Here is a 22,423-nt window from a genome sequence, read left to right on the forward strand (position 1 = left end):
ACCATGAATAAAGAACCCAGGGCCTGGTAGTGACAAGTAGCTCTGCACTCACCAGGAGGAGAGGAGAGCAGAGGAGAGGAGAGGAGAAAAGAAGAGAAAAGAGGAGGGGAGGGGAGGGGAGGGGAGGAGGGGAGAGGAGAGGAGAGGAGGGGAGGGGAACAGCATCCTCGTTTCTGTCCTAACCTCACTCGACTCTCTCCTGGACTGACCAAACAGCTCACTGGAAAATGCACTAGAATCGTGTCTGAGGGAAAAGGTTTTATATTTGAATATTATAAACCACATGTCTCCTAAGTGTCCAACTAATGAAGTGATACATATATAAATATTGTATAAATGTCATTCTCCGTATAAAAAGTACACAGGGATTTGAACATCAGAGTAATAAACAAATAATTTTGTGTTCCTAACTGACAGAAAGAGAGTAATCACTACAAGGCACTTTCTAAATTTTAAACTAAAAACAAAAATATATCATTAAACAAAAGCACTGAACTTTTACATGGGTAAAATACATAATGTACCACTTACAAAGAAAGAGCATTTTAACGTTAATTTGAATGTTTTTTACAAAACTTAGAGGTGCTATACTTCATATTGTTTCAAGCACAATGGATGCCACAGTATAAAACAAACTTCTTCTATCTATATCTCTTTAACCAAAACAACCAGCTGAACCAAACAGTTATTTTATTTGGATACATCTGTAGATATGATGGGTGTAATTAATTGTTCAGCTAAAAATGCAATTCCATGGTGCTTTTAATGATTTAGGTATACACAGCTTTAGTTCTCAGAGCAGACTAAAAATAGTGATTTTAATTTATTCCTGCTGCCTACAATTACCCACAACCATGTATTTTTAAATATTTCCAGCCTATAAAAATTACTAATTTTTGCCACTTGTGTTTATCTGCATTTAGACTTTGATTTGGATAAATTAAGCTCTCAAGTGTTCCTTGCTTTATGAAACTCTGCATGTTGTACACTTCAACACAAATAAATGACTTGTACCATTAGAGGTTTAAATAATGTAATGTATTTCATGCTCAGCCTGAAGCTGGATTCCAATGAAGTTGCTAATGCACGTAATGATTAAGTGTAACTCAAATACTAACTGTGTTGTTGAAAACATGACAGGCAATAATTTGGTCTATTATATTCTGCCATTTAATTGCCTAGTACAGACATTCTCTGACACGTTATGAAGCAATGATTTACAATTATTCAAGCTGCAAAGGTCAGAAAGTGACATTATAATCATCTACATAGAGATCCCTTCTAATGCACAAAAACTAGGTAATGCCACACACACACACAAAGAGTTTTACTGCATTAGTAACTTTCTATTTAAAGTTTCTTCTTAAACTAACAGGTATAAATAGTTCATAAGCACATTAATACACAATTTTAAAATGTCTAGAATCTTTTTATGAGCCCAAATGTGACAGATTTATAAAATGTCTTTATTTCTTTCCTGCTTAGGTAAGTTCTACTCAACTATTTTATTCCACACGTAAGAATCAAAACTAGACATAGGGAAATCAATTAGTAAATAATACAATCTTTAAATCATGCATGTTGGGGGTCTATGCATCTGAATAATGGCACACAAAACTTACAAATAATTTCCTAGGCTAAACAAAATTATAGGCTAATTTCCAGTTTTCTATAACTCTTTTAAAATAACTAGACAAGAACAATAACCCAAGTTGATCAATAGTACCTTCTCCTCCTAATGAGAAGATGATTGAACCTGTCACTTTTGGACACTTACTTCTTTCTAGTATACAAATATGTTCAACTCGTAACCACTCAAGGAAATATGATAAACAATGAGCCCATGAAAGAGACTGAAGAAAGATTAAATTATCTAAAAGGCCACTTGTAACTGGGGAGAGTGAAACAAAGAAATAGTGTCTGTGTGTGTTGTGTGTGTGAGAGACAGAGACAGAGAGGGAGAGAGAGAGAGTCTTAATACCAAAATGTTAAAGTAAGACACTGTGCAAGCAATTTTTTAAAAGAAGGTAAATCTGAGCAAAAGCAGAAAATAAATGTGGCTGGTACAGATAAGCTACATTTACTACATGCTCGTGAAAACAACCTAAAGAGGAAAAAAAAGTACAAATTAAAATTAGTAACGAAAAACAGATAATACAAAAAAAAACAGAAAAATAAAGAAAACGGATAGTTAAAAGGAAGAAAAAAAGTGGTCAATAAAAACATTTTGAATTTTAAATTTCTCATCAACTAAATAGGGATAATAAACAATTTACAAAGCTATAGAGCTCAACAAAGAGGTGAATGTTGATCAAGGCATTTACTAAACCATAAAGCACTGTAAAATACTATTATTGAATTAAAATAAATTTTAAAGAATTTAACAAAGCATGGTGCCTGAATGACTGAGATTTTCAAGTTCTGGACAACTGAAAAAACAGGTAGAGATCAAGGATGTAGTAAAATGTGCACTTGGCTTATTTTTAAACATAAAATTCTTAACTTTTATATAAGGATGCTTCCTATTCTTACTTTTTCTCCCACTAAGTCCTGTGTCATATCCATAATAGATTTTCATGCTAACTACCCATCAAGTGCCTAAATATAAAACACCTACATTCTACAAAATTCTGTAGTCAATCACACTCAGATGTAAGAAAAAAATATCAAAAAACTCTACTGTTTAAAAAAAAAACTCTACTGTTCAAAAAACTGCTAGTCCTACAAGTGGATTAATAATAAATGACTTTTAATTTATTTATAACATACATTTAAAACATGAGGTGCACAGCAATACATTTCTGAAATTTTACCATTAACATGGGCGAGTAAACCTTGGGTGAACAAAATTTAAATTCTGAATCCGAACTACCTAATAGGAATTAGACATCTAATACCTTCTTATAGGGGCCTTCTCTGTCAAACTACCTTAAATCCATGATAGACTCTAGCTAAGATACACACATGGAGGGGGTAGAGGGAAGGGGAGAGATAGCAACTAAAATTGATCTTGAAGATTCAAAGAAAATTAATGTAAGTCCAAGTAATTTAGATAAATGTTTCAAGGACAGTTTTTGTTAAGGATTCTTATATCCAATGCTAAAACTTAGTCTTAGTGAAAATGAAAAACACAAGCTACATAGTTGATGAGCGTTACCATCTCCTATATAAAGTTACATGAACACAGGAAAAAGGTCAAATAATCTGAAACATTAATGCTGAATTTGAGTCACAATGTTGCTGTTTTCATCAATTCAGTACAGAATACTAGTTTCTTTCTTTTTTCTAGTAACCTCAAGAAAGCTAAGAGGTTACTAGGGAGGAAAAAAGTGCAGTGTTGGGAGTAATAATTCTACTTTAACAGTGTGTCTGCCCCAGTAGTTTTTCGATTATCTAATCCAAACTATTTGAGAAATAACTTCTTACAATTAAAATAATAAAGAAGTCATTAATAAAATTCTAACAGACCTAGATGAAGATATTAACTACTGGAGAAAAGAAAACATAGTGGAGGACCTTCTGTTTGTGGCAAAATTATAGAGTTAATGTTCCTGAAAGATCACTTCACCTTTTAAAGCATGATTTTGTAAAAGGTAAAATTTATAGCAATTAAAGCTAATGAAGAAATGCAGCATGAGCTGCTTATGTTCAGGAACTAATAGGTCCACTGAGCATTTCTAAGATTATTTAACCATCAATGATAATGAATTGACATTGTCAGTGACGTTAACCTACCAATACTCTCTAGTGCCACTAATCTGATAACCGATCCTTGCATTTATTATGTTTTCTACTTTAATTTTTAACCTACATACTGCCCTATCCCTTTCAAACACATAAAATACAAAACAATCTATGATACTTTTTCTGTAACCCTGAAGGGTACCTAACTGATTATTGTTCTGTTTCACGTACATAAATCAATAAGTATTCTAAGCTTACTATAATATCTCAGAACTTTCCCCTCACTGTCAAAAAATCTACTGTTAAAATTATTGCTATGTAACTTTTAACTCAAATTTCATTTTAAAAAAATAAATGGAATTTATTTCCTAGTCAGATGAAATTCAATAGCTATCACGATTCTAAGAGGTACAATTCTGAAATCTAGTATTCTGTGCAGTCACACACATAGCTCTCCCATATAGCACTATAAAACTCAATATATGTTTATTTATTTGTAATTCTATATCGTAGGAATCAAATATAAAAAATAGTAATGCAGCATGTCAAGTGTATGTGATGAGCAATTAGTAAGCAAGGTATGTTCAAGTTATCCGATTAAAGCCAATCAACCATGTATTGTTTTTGATAATGATATACATCAGAAATTATCCTCTGGAAAAGTTTTTCTATTTACAGCGTCTAGTAACCATAATTTAACAAAAAGAAAAAAGAAAGGAAATGGATTTCTATTAAGAGTATGCCACGCTTGTTTACTTATTTCTCATAAATGAAGAAGAAACTGCTTACTGCCACCTAACAGAAAATTTTCACTAGACTGACTTTCTTATAACACATTCAGAAAAATAATGAATGAAATATCTTTTAAAATTCCAAGATCTATAGCAATTAGAATGAACCACTCAGCACCTGACCCTTGCAGCTAAAATCAGTACTAACAGAACTCATTCTCCCACTGATCTTCAGGGGGCTTTAGAGCAAAGGTTCATCTTCATTTACTTTAGCTGCAAGTCACTGAAGCATCAATTCTGCCAATGAATGTATCACAGACCATGGTTAATAAAACTGCTTGCAAAGTTATTTGTAAAACTATCTTAAGGGTCAAAAATGCAATTTCATTGTGGGATGAAGTACACTGTCCAAATACAGCAGAACTTGTTTGGGGCTTAAAATATATTTACATGCTGGCATCAACCCGAAGAATCTTCTACTAGAAAAATAAACCTACTGTAACATGTGCACACTGCATAATTTAATTGAACCTGTGGTATTTTGTGAATTAGCCACAAGAATTGACGGTTTCTCAGGTTTCACATAAAGAGTTTTTATATCATGCACTTATTAGTTAATTTCTCTAGCATAACATTAAAATATACTTTTAATCAGAAGTAGGGTATTAAAATCCACCTCTGAATGTCCTATGATATACCATATGTGTCATAGCATTTTAAAACCTTTTAAACATTTCTGCTAAATTAATTAGTTTTGCACTAAAGTATCTCAGTGCTTTCTATTAAATGCAACACATATGAATGACAATTAAACACTGTGAATGATTCTTCAGAGAAAAGAAGCATTAACTAAAAAAAGAAACAAGTTTTGAAATAAAGTTAACACATAAATGCATTACACGCTGTTTTTTCACACATCAGCCCTGCAATAATCAGTAACCAGTCGTCTGAAATTAAATCCTTTTGTTTTTTCTTTACAGAATATGCCCAATGGATCCAAAGGACTATTAATGTGATTAAAATTAAAGCAGTATAGCAAAAGAAAAAAAACACATATATACACTTCTAAGGCTATATTATGTATTTTTTTGTCTTTAAATGGAATTTATAGTTCTCCCTGGCAATGTGAATGAACATCCTATAATTTAGTCAATTTACAGATTACAGGTTCAAATTGACCTTGTAGCCCATAAAATTGCTCATCTTCAGTTAAGGATTAGAAGTGGGAGAAGAATGTCATAACTGTGTTTAAAGAATTTACCATAACAATGGAAAGGAGGATACGCGTGCATAATTTTAGCCACTCATATCAGTTCTGAATTCTGAAACAATGGCTATCTTGCACATGCTTCTTGGTTCCCACGGCAGAGATGGCTTCAATTTACTCACCCACAGACATGACACTTGTATTCCCTCATCCCAAGGTGCCTCTTCACATGGTTTCTGGCATCTCCAAGCTGAGCTGTTGCAAAATGGCATATCTTGCACTTGAATGGTTTTGATCCTGAGTAAATTTAACATAAAATACGATTTGAATGTAATACACTTCTGATAGTTTAAAAAAGAAGGCTAACTCTTAAATCCTATGTTTAATCTAATTAAGAATTTCTGTCCCCAAAATGGAATACTTGCATTCATTTATAACTTAAAGAGAACTGATTACATAATTACTCTAACCTAAGACACCAACGTTTCATTTCGGTGAGACTTCTTAACTTCTAGTAATCTTTGTAAGATTCAAAGTCAAAAGTGAGACTCATCAACAGTATGAAGTAGATGAGCTAAGTAATTTTATTAAATGTTTTTCTTATAATTCACAAAAATATATTTTAAAGTCACTCAACATTTAAGTGACTTTTTTCTAAAGTGACATTTTTTAAACATAAATGAATCTAGGGTAGCTGATAGTTTAAAACATATTTATCACCAAGCACACGTCTGTGGCCACCTCATTTCCTCATATTTCTCCACCTGAATTTATTTACATAACAATGGTTATTTCAGATTTTTTTCTGACACTTATCTGAAATGATACACTATTTTTTAATAAAACAACATACGAATACACAGAAGATAAATTATTCTGCTTTCACGATAATTTTATAGTCAAAAATCTGTGATGATTTAGAAAACCAGAAGAATTGACATTTTGATTATTATTGTTTTCAAGAACAACTTTTTCAACACAAAAGATATGGTAGCAACAAAACTGTCCATAATTATTCAATAAAAAATAAAATTAAGTTTTACTCAAAAATGAGAAAATAAAATTATTTCAAAATTAATAATTCCTTGTCTTAATAGATAAGACTGTAGCCAGAAGATACTCTGTGATTATCAATACTCACATTGATGAGAAACAACTCTTTTAAGGTATAAAATATATATACTGTTTTATAATTTTTTGACCACTATATCTTCAAATAAATAAAATCATAAAAACCACAGTTTAAAATCAGTACAATATGTTTCCAGATTTTTCATATTATGTTTGGTACCTATTTGACAATATACCTCTGCTATTATAACTAGATAGGACATAAAATATGTGGAATTTAACAAATATACAAAAAGTTCAAATAAAAAAATCACAATAAATCCTATTTGATCAATGAACCTTTGTGCAGTGCCCTTGGGAGGAAAAAAAAAATCCTCCAAGAATACTTTGTTGAAATTGAAGCACTCAGTAAAAAATTTTAGAGTCTTAAATTTCCATTTAATTCCCAAAAGCTGACAAAAAAAGTGAAGCATTTAATTTTAATCTTCCAACAGAAATAAAAAAGTCAACAGCACTAAGCACGAGCAGACAAGGTTGAATATTTCACAGTTCAATGACAATGAAGGCAGATCTCTCAATACTTCCATTTCTACTGTAAGAAGTAGATGTAAAATATATTTAGCACCTGAATGGTTATACTTAGTCAGGTTTATATGTTTAAATGTCAAAAGCAGGTTGAGACTGCAGCTTATAGCAATCACATTCTATCAATCACATTAGAAACTACAGTTTATTTAAATGATTCTGATAAAATAAAGCCTATCATGACTCTGAAATATTTCATTAAGACAGAATTCTATAAAAGGATTTTTGAAAAGTATAAGAAGAATCAATTTCCCTATATTTTAAATTAAAATGCTTTAAAGATAACAAAGTAATTAGATAATCACTAATTAACAATACCAGAACTCTGAACAAAGAAAATAAAACCTTCTCAATGTCTGTATTATATTCTGGATGAAGAAATGTAAGACATCTCACGGATTTGAGTTTTCACTTTGCTCGCACAGCACCTGCACTGTGACTAGTACCTCCTCATGTGGCAAAGATGTCACACAGCGTTGGACACGAGGTCTGTGGTGTTTTCAATTTACTGTGCATAACTCCTTTGCGACAAACTCTAGCTCCTGCAGGTCCCACTGGTCACGGCTACTTTGTATTGACAGCCCATAAATGAGTTCCTGCCGTCTGCTTCACCCAGAATCACTGAGTCCTTGACTATTTTTCATATCTGATATTCAGGGCACACTGTGTTAACATCTCCTTTTTTGTGCCATAAAAATACAAATACTAGCAGAGGTAACACTTCTCTGAATGTTTGTTTAAAACAAACAGAAATGGCTCAGTGCCCATAACACAGTGGTTACGGGGCCAGCTACATGCACTGAGGAGGTGGGTTCAAACCCAGTCCAAGCCAGCTAAACAACAATGACAACTGCAACAAGAAAATAGCCTGATGCTGTGGCGGACACCTGTATTCCCAGCTACTTGGGAGGCTGAAGCAAGAGAATTACTTAAAGCCCAAGAGTTTGAGGTTGCTGTGAGCTGTGATGCCAGGACATTCTACCAAGGGTAACATAGTGAGACTCTGTCTCAAATAAATAAATAAATAAATAAATAAACTAAACAGAAACATGTCCCTTTTTTCTTTTCTTCCCATCTAATAATGTTGAACTTCCTATGCGCATCCCAAAATGGATCCATAGTGTTTATGAGGTGCAATCTGTAAAATCACATATCTCTAAGATTGTCTTTCTCTCATATGTATTTTAATTATTATAAACTCTCAATATTATTTTAAATAGTTCCATTCCTTAAAACAGTATTATGTTTATTTTTGGTTTAATTTGGTGTGTGAGGTGTTTTTGAAAGGGAAAAAATAAAGAGGCTCTCTAAGTTCCCAATATATTATTACTTTGCCAAAACAAAATTCCAAAGACTTTAAAGACTGTCTTCAAACAGACCTACAGGGGCATCCTTTGACTATCAATTACCATTAATTGCTATGCATACTTGGACATGGTATTAAAATTAAAAAGAGGGCAGCACTTGTGGCTCAGTGAGTAGGGCGCCAGCCCAATATGCTGAGGGTTGCGGGTTCAAACCTGGCCCCGGCCAAACTGCAACAAAAATAGCCAGGTGTTGTGGCAGGTGTCTGTAGTCCCAGCTACTTGGGAGGCTGAGGCGAGAGAATTGCCTAAGCTCAAAAGCTGGAGATTGCTGTGAGCTGTGATGTCACAGCACTCTACCACGAAAGACAAAGTAAGACTCTGTCTTAAAAAAAAAAAAAAAATTAAAAATTAAAAAGAAGGCTCAGTGCCTGTGGCTCAAGTGGCTAAGGCACCAGCCACATACACATAAGGTGGTGGGTTCAAATCTGGCCTGGGCCCTCCAAAACAACAATGATGGAACCAAAAAATAGCCAGGCACTGTGGCAGGCGCCTGTGATCCCAGCTACTTGGGAGGCTGAGGCAGGAGACTCGCTTGAGCCCAAGAATTGGAGGTTGCTGTGAGCTGTGATGCCATGGCACTCTACCCAGGGGGTAGCTTGAGGCTCTGTCTCAAAAAAAAAAAAAAGAATTAAAAAGAATACATGAAGAAAAACCATTATATCTTATAGAAACGAAGTAAAATGTTTACTACCCATCATCTAACACTTTTCAACTATAGCCTCACTTCTACAATCCTTCCTAAATCTTTGAACACTCCATTCATTCACCCATCTGCTCATTCATGTATACACTTATTCAACAAACTGCAGTAAAGGCCAACAAAGTGTGGGGCACAGACGAAGCAATGAACCAAGTAGTCCCCATTCTCACAGTGCTTAAAGTCTCCAGACTAACTCCTCTAGTGACCCATTTGTCCTCTGAATTGTCACATCCAGAGTTACAAACACTACCAGTCCTAACTCCAGAGTGTGTCAGGGAAGCCACATATTCCCATATTTCCAGGGGCATAAGTGACCAAAATACTCAACATAAAATAAATGGCTTCAGACAATCTGGTAGTATCCTATGTATATAAAATAGGTAGTATCCTATGTATATAAAATAAAAGCCAATAATGCAGGAGAGAAAGTACATAGCTTTTTTAGTCCCACTAAAGCGATGAGAGAGGGAAGACCAGTGTTCGTGGTCATGGCTCCACACCAGCAGAGAAAGGGAAAAACTCAGGTTGCTTTTCTCCTACAATTCTTGATAACCAAAACTCATCTATTTCTTATAGTGATGCTTTTATTGTGCTAAGGATGGAAAGAAAAGGTTATATAAAACATATAGTAAATCACAAAATATGAAAACAGGAATTGGAAGAGTAGGCCCTTTTCCAGTTAACCATTAATAACAGTCCTGCATTACTATTTCATGGACACAAGCAAAATCAGAAAAGCAATTCATTTTAACATGCTCCAAGAAAAAATCTTGAATTAAAACCTAAAGAATAACTTCCTCCAAAAAACGACTTGCAAAATTGAAACGGTAAACTGGTATTATACACTCAGAACAGTGCTCTTGGTGATGTCTTGAAGCAGAATAAAAATGTACCTGCTGATAAGACCAACAAAAGATGTTTATAAAAGAAAGTATGCTAACTTTTACTAAATGTTACAATCAATGATGTAACTTATATAAGTAAGGTTACTTTGTCACATATTGATAGTTACCTCACTTTCACATCCACATTAACTTGATTTTAAATGCAATTAATACACATAGTCAAGGAAGACTAATGGACTACATTCTGCACTTAACCTGGTGGACATTTTCAAATGGCACAAGTGACCAGTGCAAACCTATTTTGCATTGTAAACGACTAAATAAATCTTAATGGATTAAGAATGATCAGCTATCAACACACAAGGGAAATTAAGTGCTGAAATGCCTACATTGATTATTTTAAATTATTAGCCTTACTCTGTTCTTGAATTTGTATGCTTTTAGTGAGCTTTAACACATTTACAAGACTTATTGACTATAATTACAAGAGAATTCAAGTAATGGACACATCAATTATAAGCAACATGTCTTGACCAGACAGTTGCATAAAGAATTCTAAAAAGAGCTCCATTAGCATCTTCCCTTTAGTTTTATTCAGTTTTATCTGCTTTAAGAGGGCATATTTTAAAAAGTACACATTTTCTGCACATGTGAACAAGCCTTATTTCTAAAACCATATTTCTGAAAGTAAGCCACAACAAGATATTGACAGAGATATTAAAAATGCAGACCAGTAAGCATGTGGACTTATCCCCCCCCCCACAAAAAAATGGCTCTGGTATAGAGGGCCAGTTGGGATCAGAGTAGAATGTTCATATTTACCTTTATGAATCATATGCAGCCTGCCCTGTTACTTTCTTCAATGAAAAATTTTTATCTATCCTCAATCACCCTAAACTAGTAATAATGCTTCCTATTCTTTTGTCTACCTCCTCGAAACCATGAACTAAGTTTCAAAAACTGCATGAATTTAAAGTATACCTTTATTAATAAGCCATTATTTAAAAGTACAGTAAAATAAACCTTAGAGTTTTAATGAAAATATGTTCATTGAAATGTGAATTTATTATTCAAATCCACTCATAAATTCAACCATGGAGACAGAACTTGTCTAAGCAGAGCACAATGATTTAGAAAAGCTGTCTATTTAAAATAAAGAATGTATGGCAGGTTTATAGAAACAGTGCAGTGAATTTTTACATAAATTTAGAATAGTACCTTATGCATTTTCCACCAAAAAGTGTTTTTTAAAAAAATTTTACCCAACATTAAACATTAAAATGACACAGTAAATGCAACTGAGCACAGAAATTAAACCAGGTGCCACCCCCAGGAAAACCAGATCCCAAATACATGTTAACTTTGAAAAGTAGTGGCTAATTTTGGCCCTTAGTGTACAATCTTACTGCCTGGAATTATACTTCTGGATATAAAATATTTGGCAATAAATATTTTTCAATCTGTAAAATTTTAAGAAAATTTTTATTATTCCCTTCCTAAAAAGTCATTTATTATGTCCTCTGAAAACACAAAGTGCTATTTAATATATACTTTGGCAAAGCAAATAATTAGGACTTAGAAACACATGAAATCTGTAACTGACAGGAGTTTTTAAAAGGCATCAGAAGGACTAGGCTTTTTCACAAAATTAAAAGAAACTTGTCAACCAATGTGCCTTTGGAATCACTAAGGCTTAATGACCTTTAGACATGTTAAATGTCAACAATGGTTTGCTGCAGACACCCACAGCCCCACAGGACAGTGCCACGGGAACTGGAGAGAAGGCCCCAAGCAGCTGCAGGGAAGGCTGTGTGGGGATAGAAATGGGGGTGCAAATTCATCACTAACTTGCCCTTTACAGGTAAACACGGGCATGTTGCAGAGCTACGTACCTGTGTGGGTGCGAATGTGCGCCAGGAAGGCCATGGAGTTGCTACTTCGACACATCTTCCCGCAATATTTGCAAACGTTTCCCTGGTTTTCCTCCCTCTCGCGGTTGATTTGTTCAGTGTCTTCCACTATATACTTATTCACCTCCCGTAGCAATTCCTCGTGCTGTCCTTTAATATGCAGAAATAAATTCTGTTCCGAATCAAAGGGCTCGGTGCACTTGACACACTTGAAGGTGGCCCCCCCCTCTGGAAGCTCTTCCACACTGGCCTGCTCATTTCTCATGTGCCCAGCGCTGGCCAGATGCTGATGAAGGTTGCTTTCTGTGTAGAACGACTTTCCACACAGTAAACAATGGAAGTGTTTCTCTTTCGTAGGGTGCTTCATGGCTATGTGAACGTTCAGTCCACTCAGTCCATCTGCTAAGAAGCCACAGTCATCACAACGGATTCGTGTGGATTCGCCGAAGGAAGTCCCTTCAGCTTTCTTCTTTTTTACAGCTTGAGCACAGTCTTTTAGGGGCAACTCACTAATTCTCACTCCTGTTGCTATCAGACCCTCTTCTGACTGGTCTATCAATTCACCATCTTCAGGGTTCTTTATTCTTATTATGGAAGAATCAAACCGGCCAAAACTGTATGTGGCCTGCCCTTTATCATCAATACTAATTATAGTTTCATAAACATCATTACTTTCAGCTGTATTCTCAGACACTGGGCCGTCCTCTTCCAGAAGAATCTCTGATTCATGCTGTGAACTCATCAGAATGCCCTTGTTCTCTGGGACAGGATCTACTCGCACACCATTCAAATCCTCTGAATTCTGCCCACGTCCAGCTTCACTCTGACCCCCGCCCTCCCCCTGGTCTCCTAGTGTTCTCATCACAGCAGGGGTAGTGCCTTCAGCTGGCTGCTCCCCATCCGGATCTTGGGGACACGGGTGTTTGGGAAGGACTTCAGCTCCACCATCCGTGATGCTCCCTCCGTCACTCTCATGGTGCATGTTTGGATCCCCTACATTACTCAACAACTCAGGGTTTTTCTTTGTTGTCAAAGCTAAACTTCCTGAATTTTCATTCTGAAATCTGCTTGGGGAGCCATAATTAGAGGAAATATTAAGGGATACTGTCTCTTCAGGTTTCATAACTTTATCCTTGATCAGGGGCTGTTGGAAAGTCTCACAAAAGGAATGGTCTTCACTGAAGCTGGCTTCTTCCTCAGTCTCAATTTCTACAGAGTCAGGAGCACAGAGAACTTTAGACATTTCTACATTAGTATTCTCATCTAAAATCGAACAGTCAACAGCAGTTCCAGATCTGAAAGTATCAGATGGCTGGTCAGAAATTATTTGAAACTCTTCAGAATTTTGCTGATCCTCCTCTTCAGGTATAATGACATTTCTGGAAATTTCTGCAGAGCCTGCTTCTCCATGAGAAGAGCTGAGATAAGACTGCCTCTTCACTTTGTGTTTCTCTGTTGCTGCATGCCTGGTCATCTCTCGACGAGTCACTGCATAGTAATCACATGCCATGCAATAAAACTCAAACTCTTTTGTATGTTTCCGTTTTACATGCAGCTCTAGAGAAGCAGAAGAATGAGCATTAAACTCACAGTGTAGACATTTATTGTCACCTGTTCCTGTCGCATCTCTCTGGGAATATGCATCTCCTTGGAGAAGGTCCTCTGGCTCTACAGACACTTGTTCCTTTTTATCAATAAGATGACTGTCAACTTCCTGATCTACAGAATGAAATACATTTTCAACTTCAACTGCACCTGGATTTCCATTATCTACTACTGGCTTTTGTGAAGCGGAGGCATCTGATTCAGCTGGCTTGTTAGCATGTTCGTTGGTCCCTGCTAAACTTGTGGTATTTTTGCCACCTTCAAGGTTACCCCCTTCGGGACCAACAATGATATCTGAACTTTGTTTTCCATTTGCTTCTATTTCTACTCGTGCTTTATGTTTCTTGGTGGCACAATGACGCTCCATGTCCCCCTTAGTTACAGTATAATACTTACACACCTTGCATAAGTAACTGTACTGGTGACTGTGTTTTCTTCTAATGTGGACAGTCAAGTTTGTAATACTAGAGGCCAAAAGGCCACAATGTGAACACGTCCGGGAGATGTTACCCTTAGGTCTCCCTCTCTTTGGAGCAGTGGTTAATTCATCATCTTTGGTGCTAACACCAGACTGTGACAGTTCCTTAGGAGTCACTGAGTTTTTCTCAAGGTAAGAATGCTCCTGTAATTGCACTCCTACATGGCCTTCAATCCTCCCATTACCAGAAACATTAAACTCTTCCTTCTTATCATTTGTACCTATCCACACCCTTTCAATACATTCTTCAAAGCTTAAGCCAATGTTATTTTTCTTAGCATTTTCAAGATGCTTGCTTCTTTTAATGTGTTTCTCCATTCCTTCTTTGCTCAATGAATAAAGATTACATGCTTTACAAAGGAAGTGATAGTCCTGACCATGCCGAAGCTTTATGTGTCTTGTGAGAACAGTAGAAGATCTTGTTTTATAAAAACACTTCTTACACTGAAACTGAGGCTTGCTGGAATGCCTTACTTCATTTCCATGGCCGACCCTGGACCTCACCAGTTCTTCCTGAGCTGCTTTTCCTGACTCATTCATAGAATCTTTTGTGTTTTCTGATTCTAAAGTATTTAAAGGTAAAGTCTGTAGAACCAAATCACTGTTAAAGGGTTGAGAAGTCTTTGGTTGAACCAAGGATCTGATGTGCTTCTCGGTTGCTTTGTGCTCTTCCATATCTTGTTCAGACAAGAAGAACAGATTACACAGGGTGCAAAGGAAACCCATGCTGTGCTTTTCCCTCATGTGGTCTCTGAGACTTATTTCACTCAAGGACATAAACGAGCAACACTGACAGCTCAGGGCACAAGTAGTTTGCTGGTGGTGGTTATTGTACAAATGTTCATTGAAGTCCCTTCTGGACATACTGGAAAACTCACAAGTCTGGCAGTAAAACTTCACCTCTCTGGTATGGCACCTTTTCACATGGATTTCCAAGTCTGTCCTATTTGCAGCTATATGCCCACAGTCCGCACAAGTACACGACATCTGAGGGTCAGAAGCTGGCTTCACCTTCAAGGAATCTAGCCGCACAGAAGCCAGGAGGCGGGAGTTCCCGTGGTCTTGCTTCAGTTCCTGAGTTTCTGAGGTGGTCACACACAGAGTCTGGGCATTGCTGCTCATTTCTACATGGGTAGGCATCGACTCCACGTCATGTGTTTTCAACTGTGTTCTAAAGTGCTTCATATACATCCTCTGAGTTTCATTTGTGCCTCTTTTATTAATTCCTAAAAGATTAAGCCTTTTCTTTGCTTGGCCCTTCAAGGTGAAAGTGCTACTTCGTCTTCGAAAGCTGTTACCCAACATTAGAACATTTCGCTCAGGTCTTGGCCTTGGGGTGGTATTGACACCGTGTGCTGTCTGTAGGATGTTTTGGGGAGATTCCAGTTGATCTAAGAGACCCTCTGAGGTAACTAAGGCTCCTAGTTTTTTACTCTGGCTTTCAGGATTTTGACTTATGTCAAAGGAAGTAACATTTTCTTCAACAATCTCTACTTTTTCTGATGGAGTATTTCTGGATGGCATCATTTCAACAAGAAGCTCACTGCTACTACCACTTTGTTTAGAAATACCTTTTCTGAAATCTTTAAATTTACTTCCAACATTTCGTAACCCTTTTTGATCACTATTCTTTGCTATTGGTTTAGAAGTTCTTGGTTTTGCACGAATATTTTTTGTCCCCATGGTGCTTGGTTTTTTAGGAAAAGGTTGTTTGGTTAAGATCTGTACAAATCCTCCACGAGCAGCAAGATTCTGACGCCGAAGATGTGTTTTGCCAAGATAATGTGCATTCAACAGGTTTTCTTCCACACACTGAAAGCCACAAAGATCACAAGAAAAGACCTTCAGGGGCCCGTGGGTCTGCTTGATGCGCATGTGCAGAGTGGAGTGGCTCTCCCCCTTGTGCGGGCGGGGACAGCCCGCCTCCGACTGCTGCAAGTGACATTCAGCGTGTTTTTCCAAATCAGAGCAAGAAGGAAACAAATGGCCACAGACGCTGCACCTGAGTACCGTGTCCACACGTCCAATGGTGCAACTGACGGTGACTTCTTTCAGGGGGAAAGGACATTCTCCTTCTGGATCAAGGGAAACCACTTCCTGAGCAGACTTTTTTTCAGTGTTTGTTTTCAGAGAAACAGCATCAACCGTGCTGAAATCGGGAGAAGGGGAGAAGGCGTCTGCGCAGTCATTCAGAAAGGCCTCCTTCACAGCTTTGTCTACCAGGACACCCACCTGTGCGACCGAGCCCTTGGGAGTTTCTAATTCGCGAAAGCCCTGCTCTCTAGATTGAAAGGGCTCTGCCTCATCTAGTTTCATTCGTTTGGAAGCCTGTTTGTTTCTCTCTTTCTCTACGATGACACTGTCAAAGTTTGATGATTCTGAAAAACCTCTTTTGCTTCTGGAATTCCCAGAGGAATTTGCTATGGCATCAGATGCAGGCCCACAGTCCTCACTATGGGATGAAATCTCTCTCAAGCCTTGTGCTTCCCTCTTCACACTTTCATCCTCTTCATTCTCAGGTTTATTCTCAGCATCCATCACTAACAAGGTGCTGACAATGTCTCTCCTGTCCAAGTTGGCTCACTGGCACTCATAACCTGCAAAGTAAATAAACACAGTGTGAAACATTTGAACATAAATACACACATTACTCTGAAATTCTATGAAAACACAGCTTTAAATTAGCCTCCATCTTTTATTCTCAGGGGAATTCGATCATAGTATAAAATCCTTTATGGAAAGTATGAACTCAGATTTTAGGAACACCACATCACCCTACTGCTAACTGAAGCAATATCATGTTACCTTTGATAGGAAATGGATTTCTCAACCAGCTTGCAAGATAGCTCCCATGTTTCAATTCTCTATACCAATGTTTCAATTTACTCCTTTAATGAGAGAAAGGAAAGAGAGGGAGGGAGAGAGAAGCTCTCTCTCCAATTATGTTTCATTCCCACTCTGAAACACATTAACACAAAATTGCTATGATGCAAGTCTGGGAGTCGGGCTTCTCCCCTTTAGCCTCCCAATGGAACCCCAAGTCCTGACGTAAAAGAAACATAATTTCAAAACAAATGCTTCCTCCTTTTTCCCTAAAGGAAAGGGCCTGACCATGACCTTTCTAACTGCACCCTAACTGCACCCTAACTGACGGTGAGCATGACCTCATCACATGTCATCATTCACGCTCATCCTAATTGACAGTGAGCATGACCTCATCACATGTCATCATTCACGCTCAAATTCTTCTGCCATGCAAAGCCCACTCCTATTCCAGCTGTCAATCATTAGTTTCTCACATAACAGTCATTTTATATTGTCTAAAGGTTAATGACGAAGAGAAATGTCAGTAGTATACTAGAATTAGTGGAGCAAATTTTGAGGAAAAGAAGAATTTTATCAAATGAAATGCTTTGAAATCAATAATATTGATTTTATTTTTCATTATGCTATTTAATTCAATTAAAACATATCATTTTCCATTTATTTTACACCATGACTCAAATTTTCAACCAAATACCATTTGATTTGATGTTAATAAAAAGCCATCAACATATTATGGTTTCAAAGCTAAGAACAATTATTTTAACTTTTTTTTTCAATAACAATGACAAATCAAATAAAGCCTGTTGCTTTGACTCTGATAAGGAGGCAGGCCACAACTGTCTGAGGTCCTTTATTTACTTGACAAATGCAAACAGTATAACCTAATTCTTTGTACTTTCAATGAACCTGAAACAATTCAATCTTGCAATTCCTCTCCTAGGCATATACCCAGATGATCAAAAATCATTTTACAACAAAGACGTTTTCGCACCAGCATGTTTAATGCAGCCCAATTCATAATTGCCAAGTCACGGAAGCAGCCCAAGTGCCCATCGAGCCATGAATGGGCTAATGAATTGTGGTATATGTGTACCATGGAATACTATGCAGCCATAAAAAGATGGAGACTTCAAAAGATGTGAGATTACTGGGTTACAGAGTAGTGCTGTGTCTAACACCATGAGAAACTGCCTGACTGATGTTCAAGGTGGTCGTGCTGCTCTGCACTACCGCCAGTAGTGGAGGCCAATGAACTTTTATGTTTACCTAGATGGAGCTCAAGAGTTTGAAGTTGCTGTGAGCTGTGATACCACATCACTCTACTCAGGGCAACAGAGTGAGATTCTGTCTCAAAAAAAAAGATGCTATGCTTCAAAGACCACTATGAAGAAAGTAAAAAGAGGACCCACAGAGTGCAGAAAAATTTTTTGAAGATCATGTATTTATAGAGAATTGCATCTAGAATACATAAAAAAAACTTTCACAACTCAATCACATAAATAAATTTTACATGAACAAAGAATATGAATATATCTTTCTCCAGGAAAATGCACAAATGGTCACTAAAAACATGAAAAAACACTGTACACATCATTAGTCAGTAGAGAAATGTAAATCAAAACTATAAGATACCACTTCAAACCCACTAAGGGAGCTATACTTAAAGAGTGAGATAATAGGGTTAAGCAAAGATGTGTAGAAATGGAAACCCTCGTAGCAATGCTAACAGGAATGTAAACTGGTACAGCCACTCAGGAAACCATCCATCTGCTCGTCAAACAATTGAACATGGAGCCCCCATATATCCCAGTAATTCTACACCAGGGTATGTCTGTCTAAGAGAAATGAAAACATAGATCCACACAAAACTTGTATAGAAATGTTTATAACATTATTCATGATAGCCAAAAGGTAGAAACCACCCAACTGACCATCAATGGAAAAATGAATCAAGAAAACACGGTCTGTCCATACAGTGGAATATTATTCAGCCACAGGAAGGAATGAAGTACTAATACATGCCACAATGTGGGGGGGAACCCAACATTAAAAACATGCTAAGTGAAAGACTACGCATTATGTGTTCTTTTTATATGTAATGACCAGAATGGGGAAATCTATTGACACAGAAAAAATAGTGATTTCTTGGGCTGGAGGTTAAGGAAAAGAATGAAGAGTAATAGCTAAAGGGGAAGAGGGTGTCATCTTTTTTCTTGATACAAAGTCCCATTCTGTCACCAAAGCTAGAGTCAGTATTGCAGCAGTGTCATCCCAGCTAAATGCTGCCCTGACCTTCTGGGTTCAAGTGATGCTCCTATCTCAACCTACCAAATACCTAGGACTACGACTACAGGCAGGCACTATCACACCCAGTGAACTTTCCTACTTCTTTTTTTTTTTTTAGAGACAGGGTCCCCACTGTATTGCCCACACTGGTCTTGAACTCCTGGCCTCAAGTTTAGGTAACTCTGGTTTAAACAAGTTTCTTTACCATAGGATTCTTAGTATATAAGCAATTCTCAACCTTATTTAGTTACAGAGTCCTGTGTGTATAACGAATAAAGAGATTGGTATTGCAGAGGATCCTTTAGAAAATGGCCTTTTATTTACATTACTAAGTATGAGATGTCTAATTTCCTTAAGCACTAAGTCTTACAGTTAATATCGCTGACATTTCACTTTAACACTTTTTTTTAAATTTTTATTGTGAAGGTACAGCCCCATTGTTTCAAACACACATTTTGGCTTGTGATTATCTTTTAAATTTTTTATAGCAATTTTTGTGAAACCAGGGATCAGTAAAAAAAATTGTGTTCATTTCAAATATGAGTTCTGTAGTGAGGCCGACACAGCAAAGACAGCTCAGAATATCAACAAAAGGTTTGAGCAGGAAGAGGCCAATGAACACACAGTGTGGGGATGGTTTGAGGAGTTTCATTCTGGGGATTTTAATCTTGAAAAGAGCCACGTGGGTGACCTCAGACCAAGGGGGATAATGATGAGCTGAAAGCCATAGTGTAGGAGAATCCATCTCAACCTCCACATGAATTAGCAGCAAGGTTTGACATTACTATTCCAACAACAGTGGACCATTTGAAACAAATCTGCAAGGTGAAGACGTTAGATACATGGGTTCTGCACAAATTAAATGAGCGTCAGAAGAAAAACTGTCTGGAAGCTCACCTTTCTTTGCTGTCATGACATAAAGGTGAACCATTTCTACACTGTATTATTACAAGTAATGAAAAATGGATTATTTTTATAATCACAAGCATTCAGCACAATGGCCGGGTAAAGATGAAGTGCCGAAACAAAGCCCAAAACTGAATATTCATCAACAAAAAGCTAATGGTGTGTCTTTGGTGGTCTAGCAGTGGCAATATCCACTACAACTTCATGAAACTGGTCGATCAATTACAGCAGATGTCCACTAAGATCAATTGGAGGAAACGATGAGGAAGTTTGTGGTTAAGCAGATGAGACTGTCAACAGAGACAGGCCAATCGTCTTGGAAGACAAGGCTTGACCACATGTCTCACTAACAGTGCTGCAATACATGTGGAAAAAGCCTTTTGCAATTTCATCACCACTCACTGCCCAGGCTTCTTCACCACTGGCATAAACTTCAAGATGGCAAAACTGTTTAGGCACACACTTTGATAAATTGTACTGATTCTTCTTTGAGACACAATAAACTAAACTTCTGATTATAAATTGAACATTTCATATTTAATGACCTAATAGATAAAGCATTGGTTTTCCAGTCCACATTTGCAAGGGAAGAGTAACAGAAGAGAAGGAAGGAATACAGAATCATGCAAAACCTTCACTTAGTGCCTAAAATACACCAAGTACACTGGGTTGTAGATACTCGACATACAGCAAACACCACAAGATCCCTGTCCTCCAAGAGCTGAAACTGTAAAGGACAAGTAGTATCTTTTTTAAAAGAGATACATCATCCAATGCAGGGCTGTCACTTCTGGTCAAGAGGGTGTCACATGGACTGGATTTACTCTCCTTCCTAAAACAACTAAAAACAAAGATAAAATTTTTGAAGCAACAGCAGAACACAATGGACATCAGACACCAAAGGACAGTGGTTTCCCAACAGAAACAAGCCAGCTGAGCCCCGGTCACTACCTGGAGAAAGCACACAGGCCACAGCACAGGGATGGAGCAGAGTCGAGGGCAGAACAAAGGAGAAGGGAGGTGAGAGAAAGAAGAGTTGCGAGATCTGCAGAGGGTCCCTCTCGAGCATCCCAACAAGATAAGGAGCACTGCCACCCCCAAAGAGATGCCTGTGTGGGATGGGATAAAAATCCTGTCACTCTCACCGCCCCCCCACTTTGTTGCCTTCCTTTTTGCTTCACCCTTAAATTCTTGCTAAATCAGCAAGACACAATCCATAGCAGGAGCAGGGAGGGAGACAGCTTAACAGTAGTTTAGGGAAGTTACTAAGGCTTGACGTAGTTTAGGAGTAGGTAAAATAGATAACAAAAAGATTGATAAGAAATGATAAATGATAGAAAGCATTAGACATTAAGTATAATATAACTGAGTACGAAACTATAATAAACTGCTTCCTGTTTAATGAAATGTTAAAGGAGACAGAAGGAAAAAAGGGGGAGGCAGAGGTAGTGGTGCTGAGAAGTCTGAGCTGCAGAAACTGGTCCGCACTTCCCCAATTTGCCCTCCACGACCCCCACCATACTGAGAGGCCCAACCAGAAATGGTGGCTAGAAAGATATTGTCAGAAGGAATGACTAAAACCACTGTGACTGGATGTCTGTGATTATTTTTATTGTATACCCTGTAAGCATTTAAACAATACCTGCCTCTGCAATTTTTTGATCACTCAAACTCACCCAAGATTGCATCAGCCCACAGTATATAAGCTGAACTCTACTGGTGGTCTGGGCTGCTCTCCATATCAGGGGAACAGCCAGCTGTTCAGTCTTTTCTTTTTTTTTTTGTTTGTAGAGACAGAGTCTCACTTTATTGCCCTTGGTAGAGTGCTGCAGCATGACACAGCTCACAGCAACCTCCAACTCCTGGGCTTGGGCGATTCTCTTGCCTCAGCCTCCCAAGTAGCTGGGACTACAGATGCCTGCCACAACGCCCAGCTATGTTGGGTCTTTTCTTTAATAAAGGCTTCCTAATTGGCACTATATTAATTGACTTTGGGTCTCGATAGCTCACATCCATCCTATAATACATGGCCCTTACGACCAGGCCCCAGTAACACCATCCCCTAGCCCAGCAGCCACTGTGCAGAACTCCTCCACAGCAGATTCGTTCTGCCTATTCTAAAGGTTCACGTGAAGTGGAAGGTGCAGGGCGGCCTTGTGGGAGGAGGGGGCCTGGCCCCTTTTGCTCAGCAGGATGCTTCTGCTGCACGTGTGAGTGTGCTC

The 22,423-nt window shown here is 37.5% G+C and overlaps 1 protein-coding gene across 1 annotated transcript in view; it reads right to left on the reverse strand.

Moving 5' to 3' along the window:
* ZNF407 (zinc finger protein 407) overlaps positions 1-22,423 on the reverse strand; it is a 431,185-nt gene that overhangs the window by 380,508 nt on the left and 28,254 nt on the right. The window contains exons 2-3 of the mRNA XM_003788395.3: positions 12,083-16,780; positions 5,805-5,919 (exon numbers count right to left, since the gene is read on the reverse strand). Coding sequence (XP_003788443.1) covers positions 5,805-5,919; positions 12,083-16,721 — 4,754 coding nt within the window. The 5' untranslated portion in view covers positions 16,722-16,780. The remainder of the gene's footprint in view (positions 1-5,804; positions 5,920-12,082; positions 16,781-22,423) is intronic.

The sequence above is a fragment of the Otolemur garnettii genome, unplaced genomic scaffold (genome assembly GCF_000181295.1).
Source record: "Otolemur garnettii isolate 467f Iridium unplaced genomic scaffold, OtoGar3 scaffold00027, whole genome shotgun sequence".
Taxonomy (NCBI): domain Eukaryota; kingdom Metazoa; phylum Chordata; class Mammalia; order Primates; family Galagidae; genus Otolemur; species Otolemur garnettii.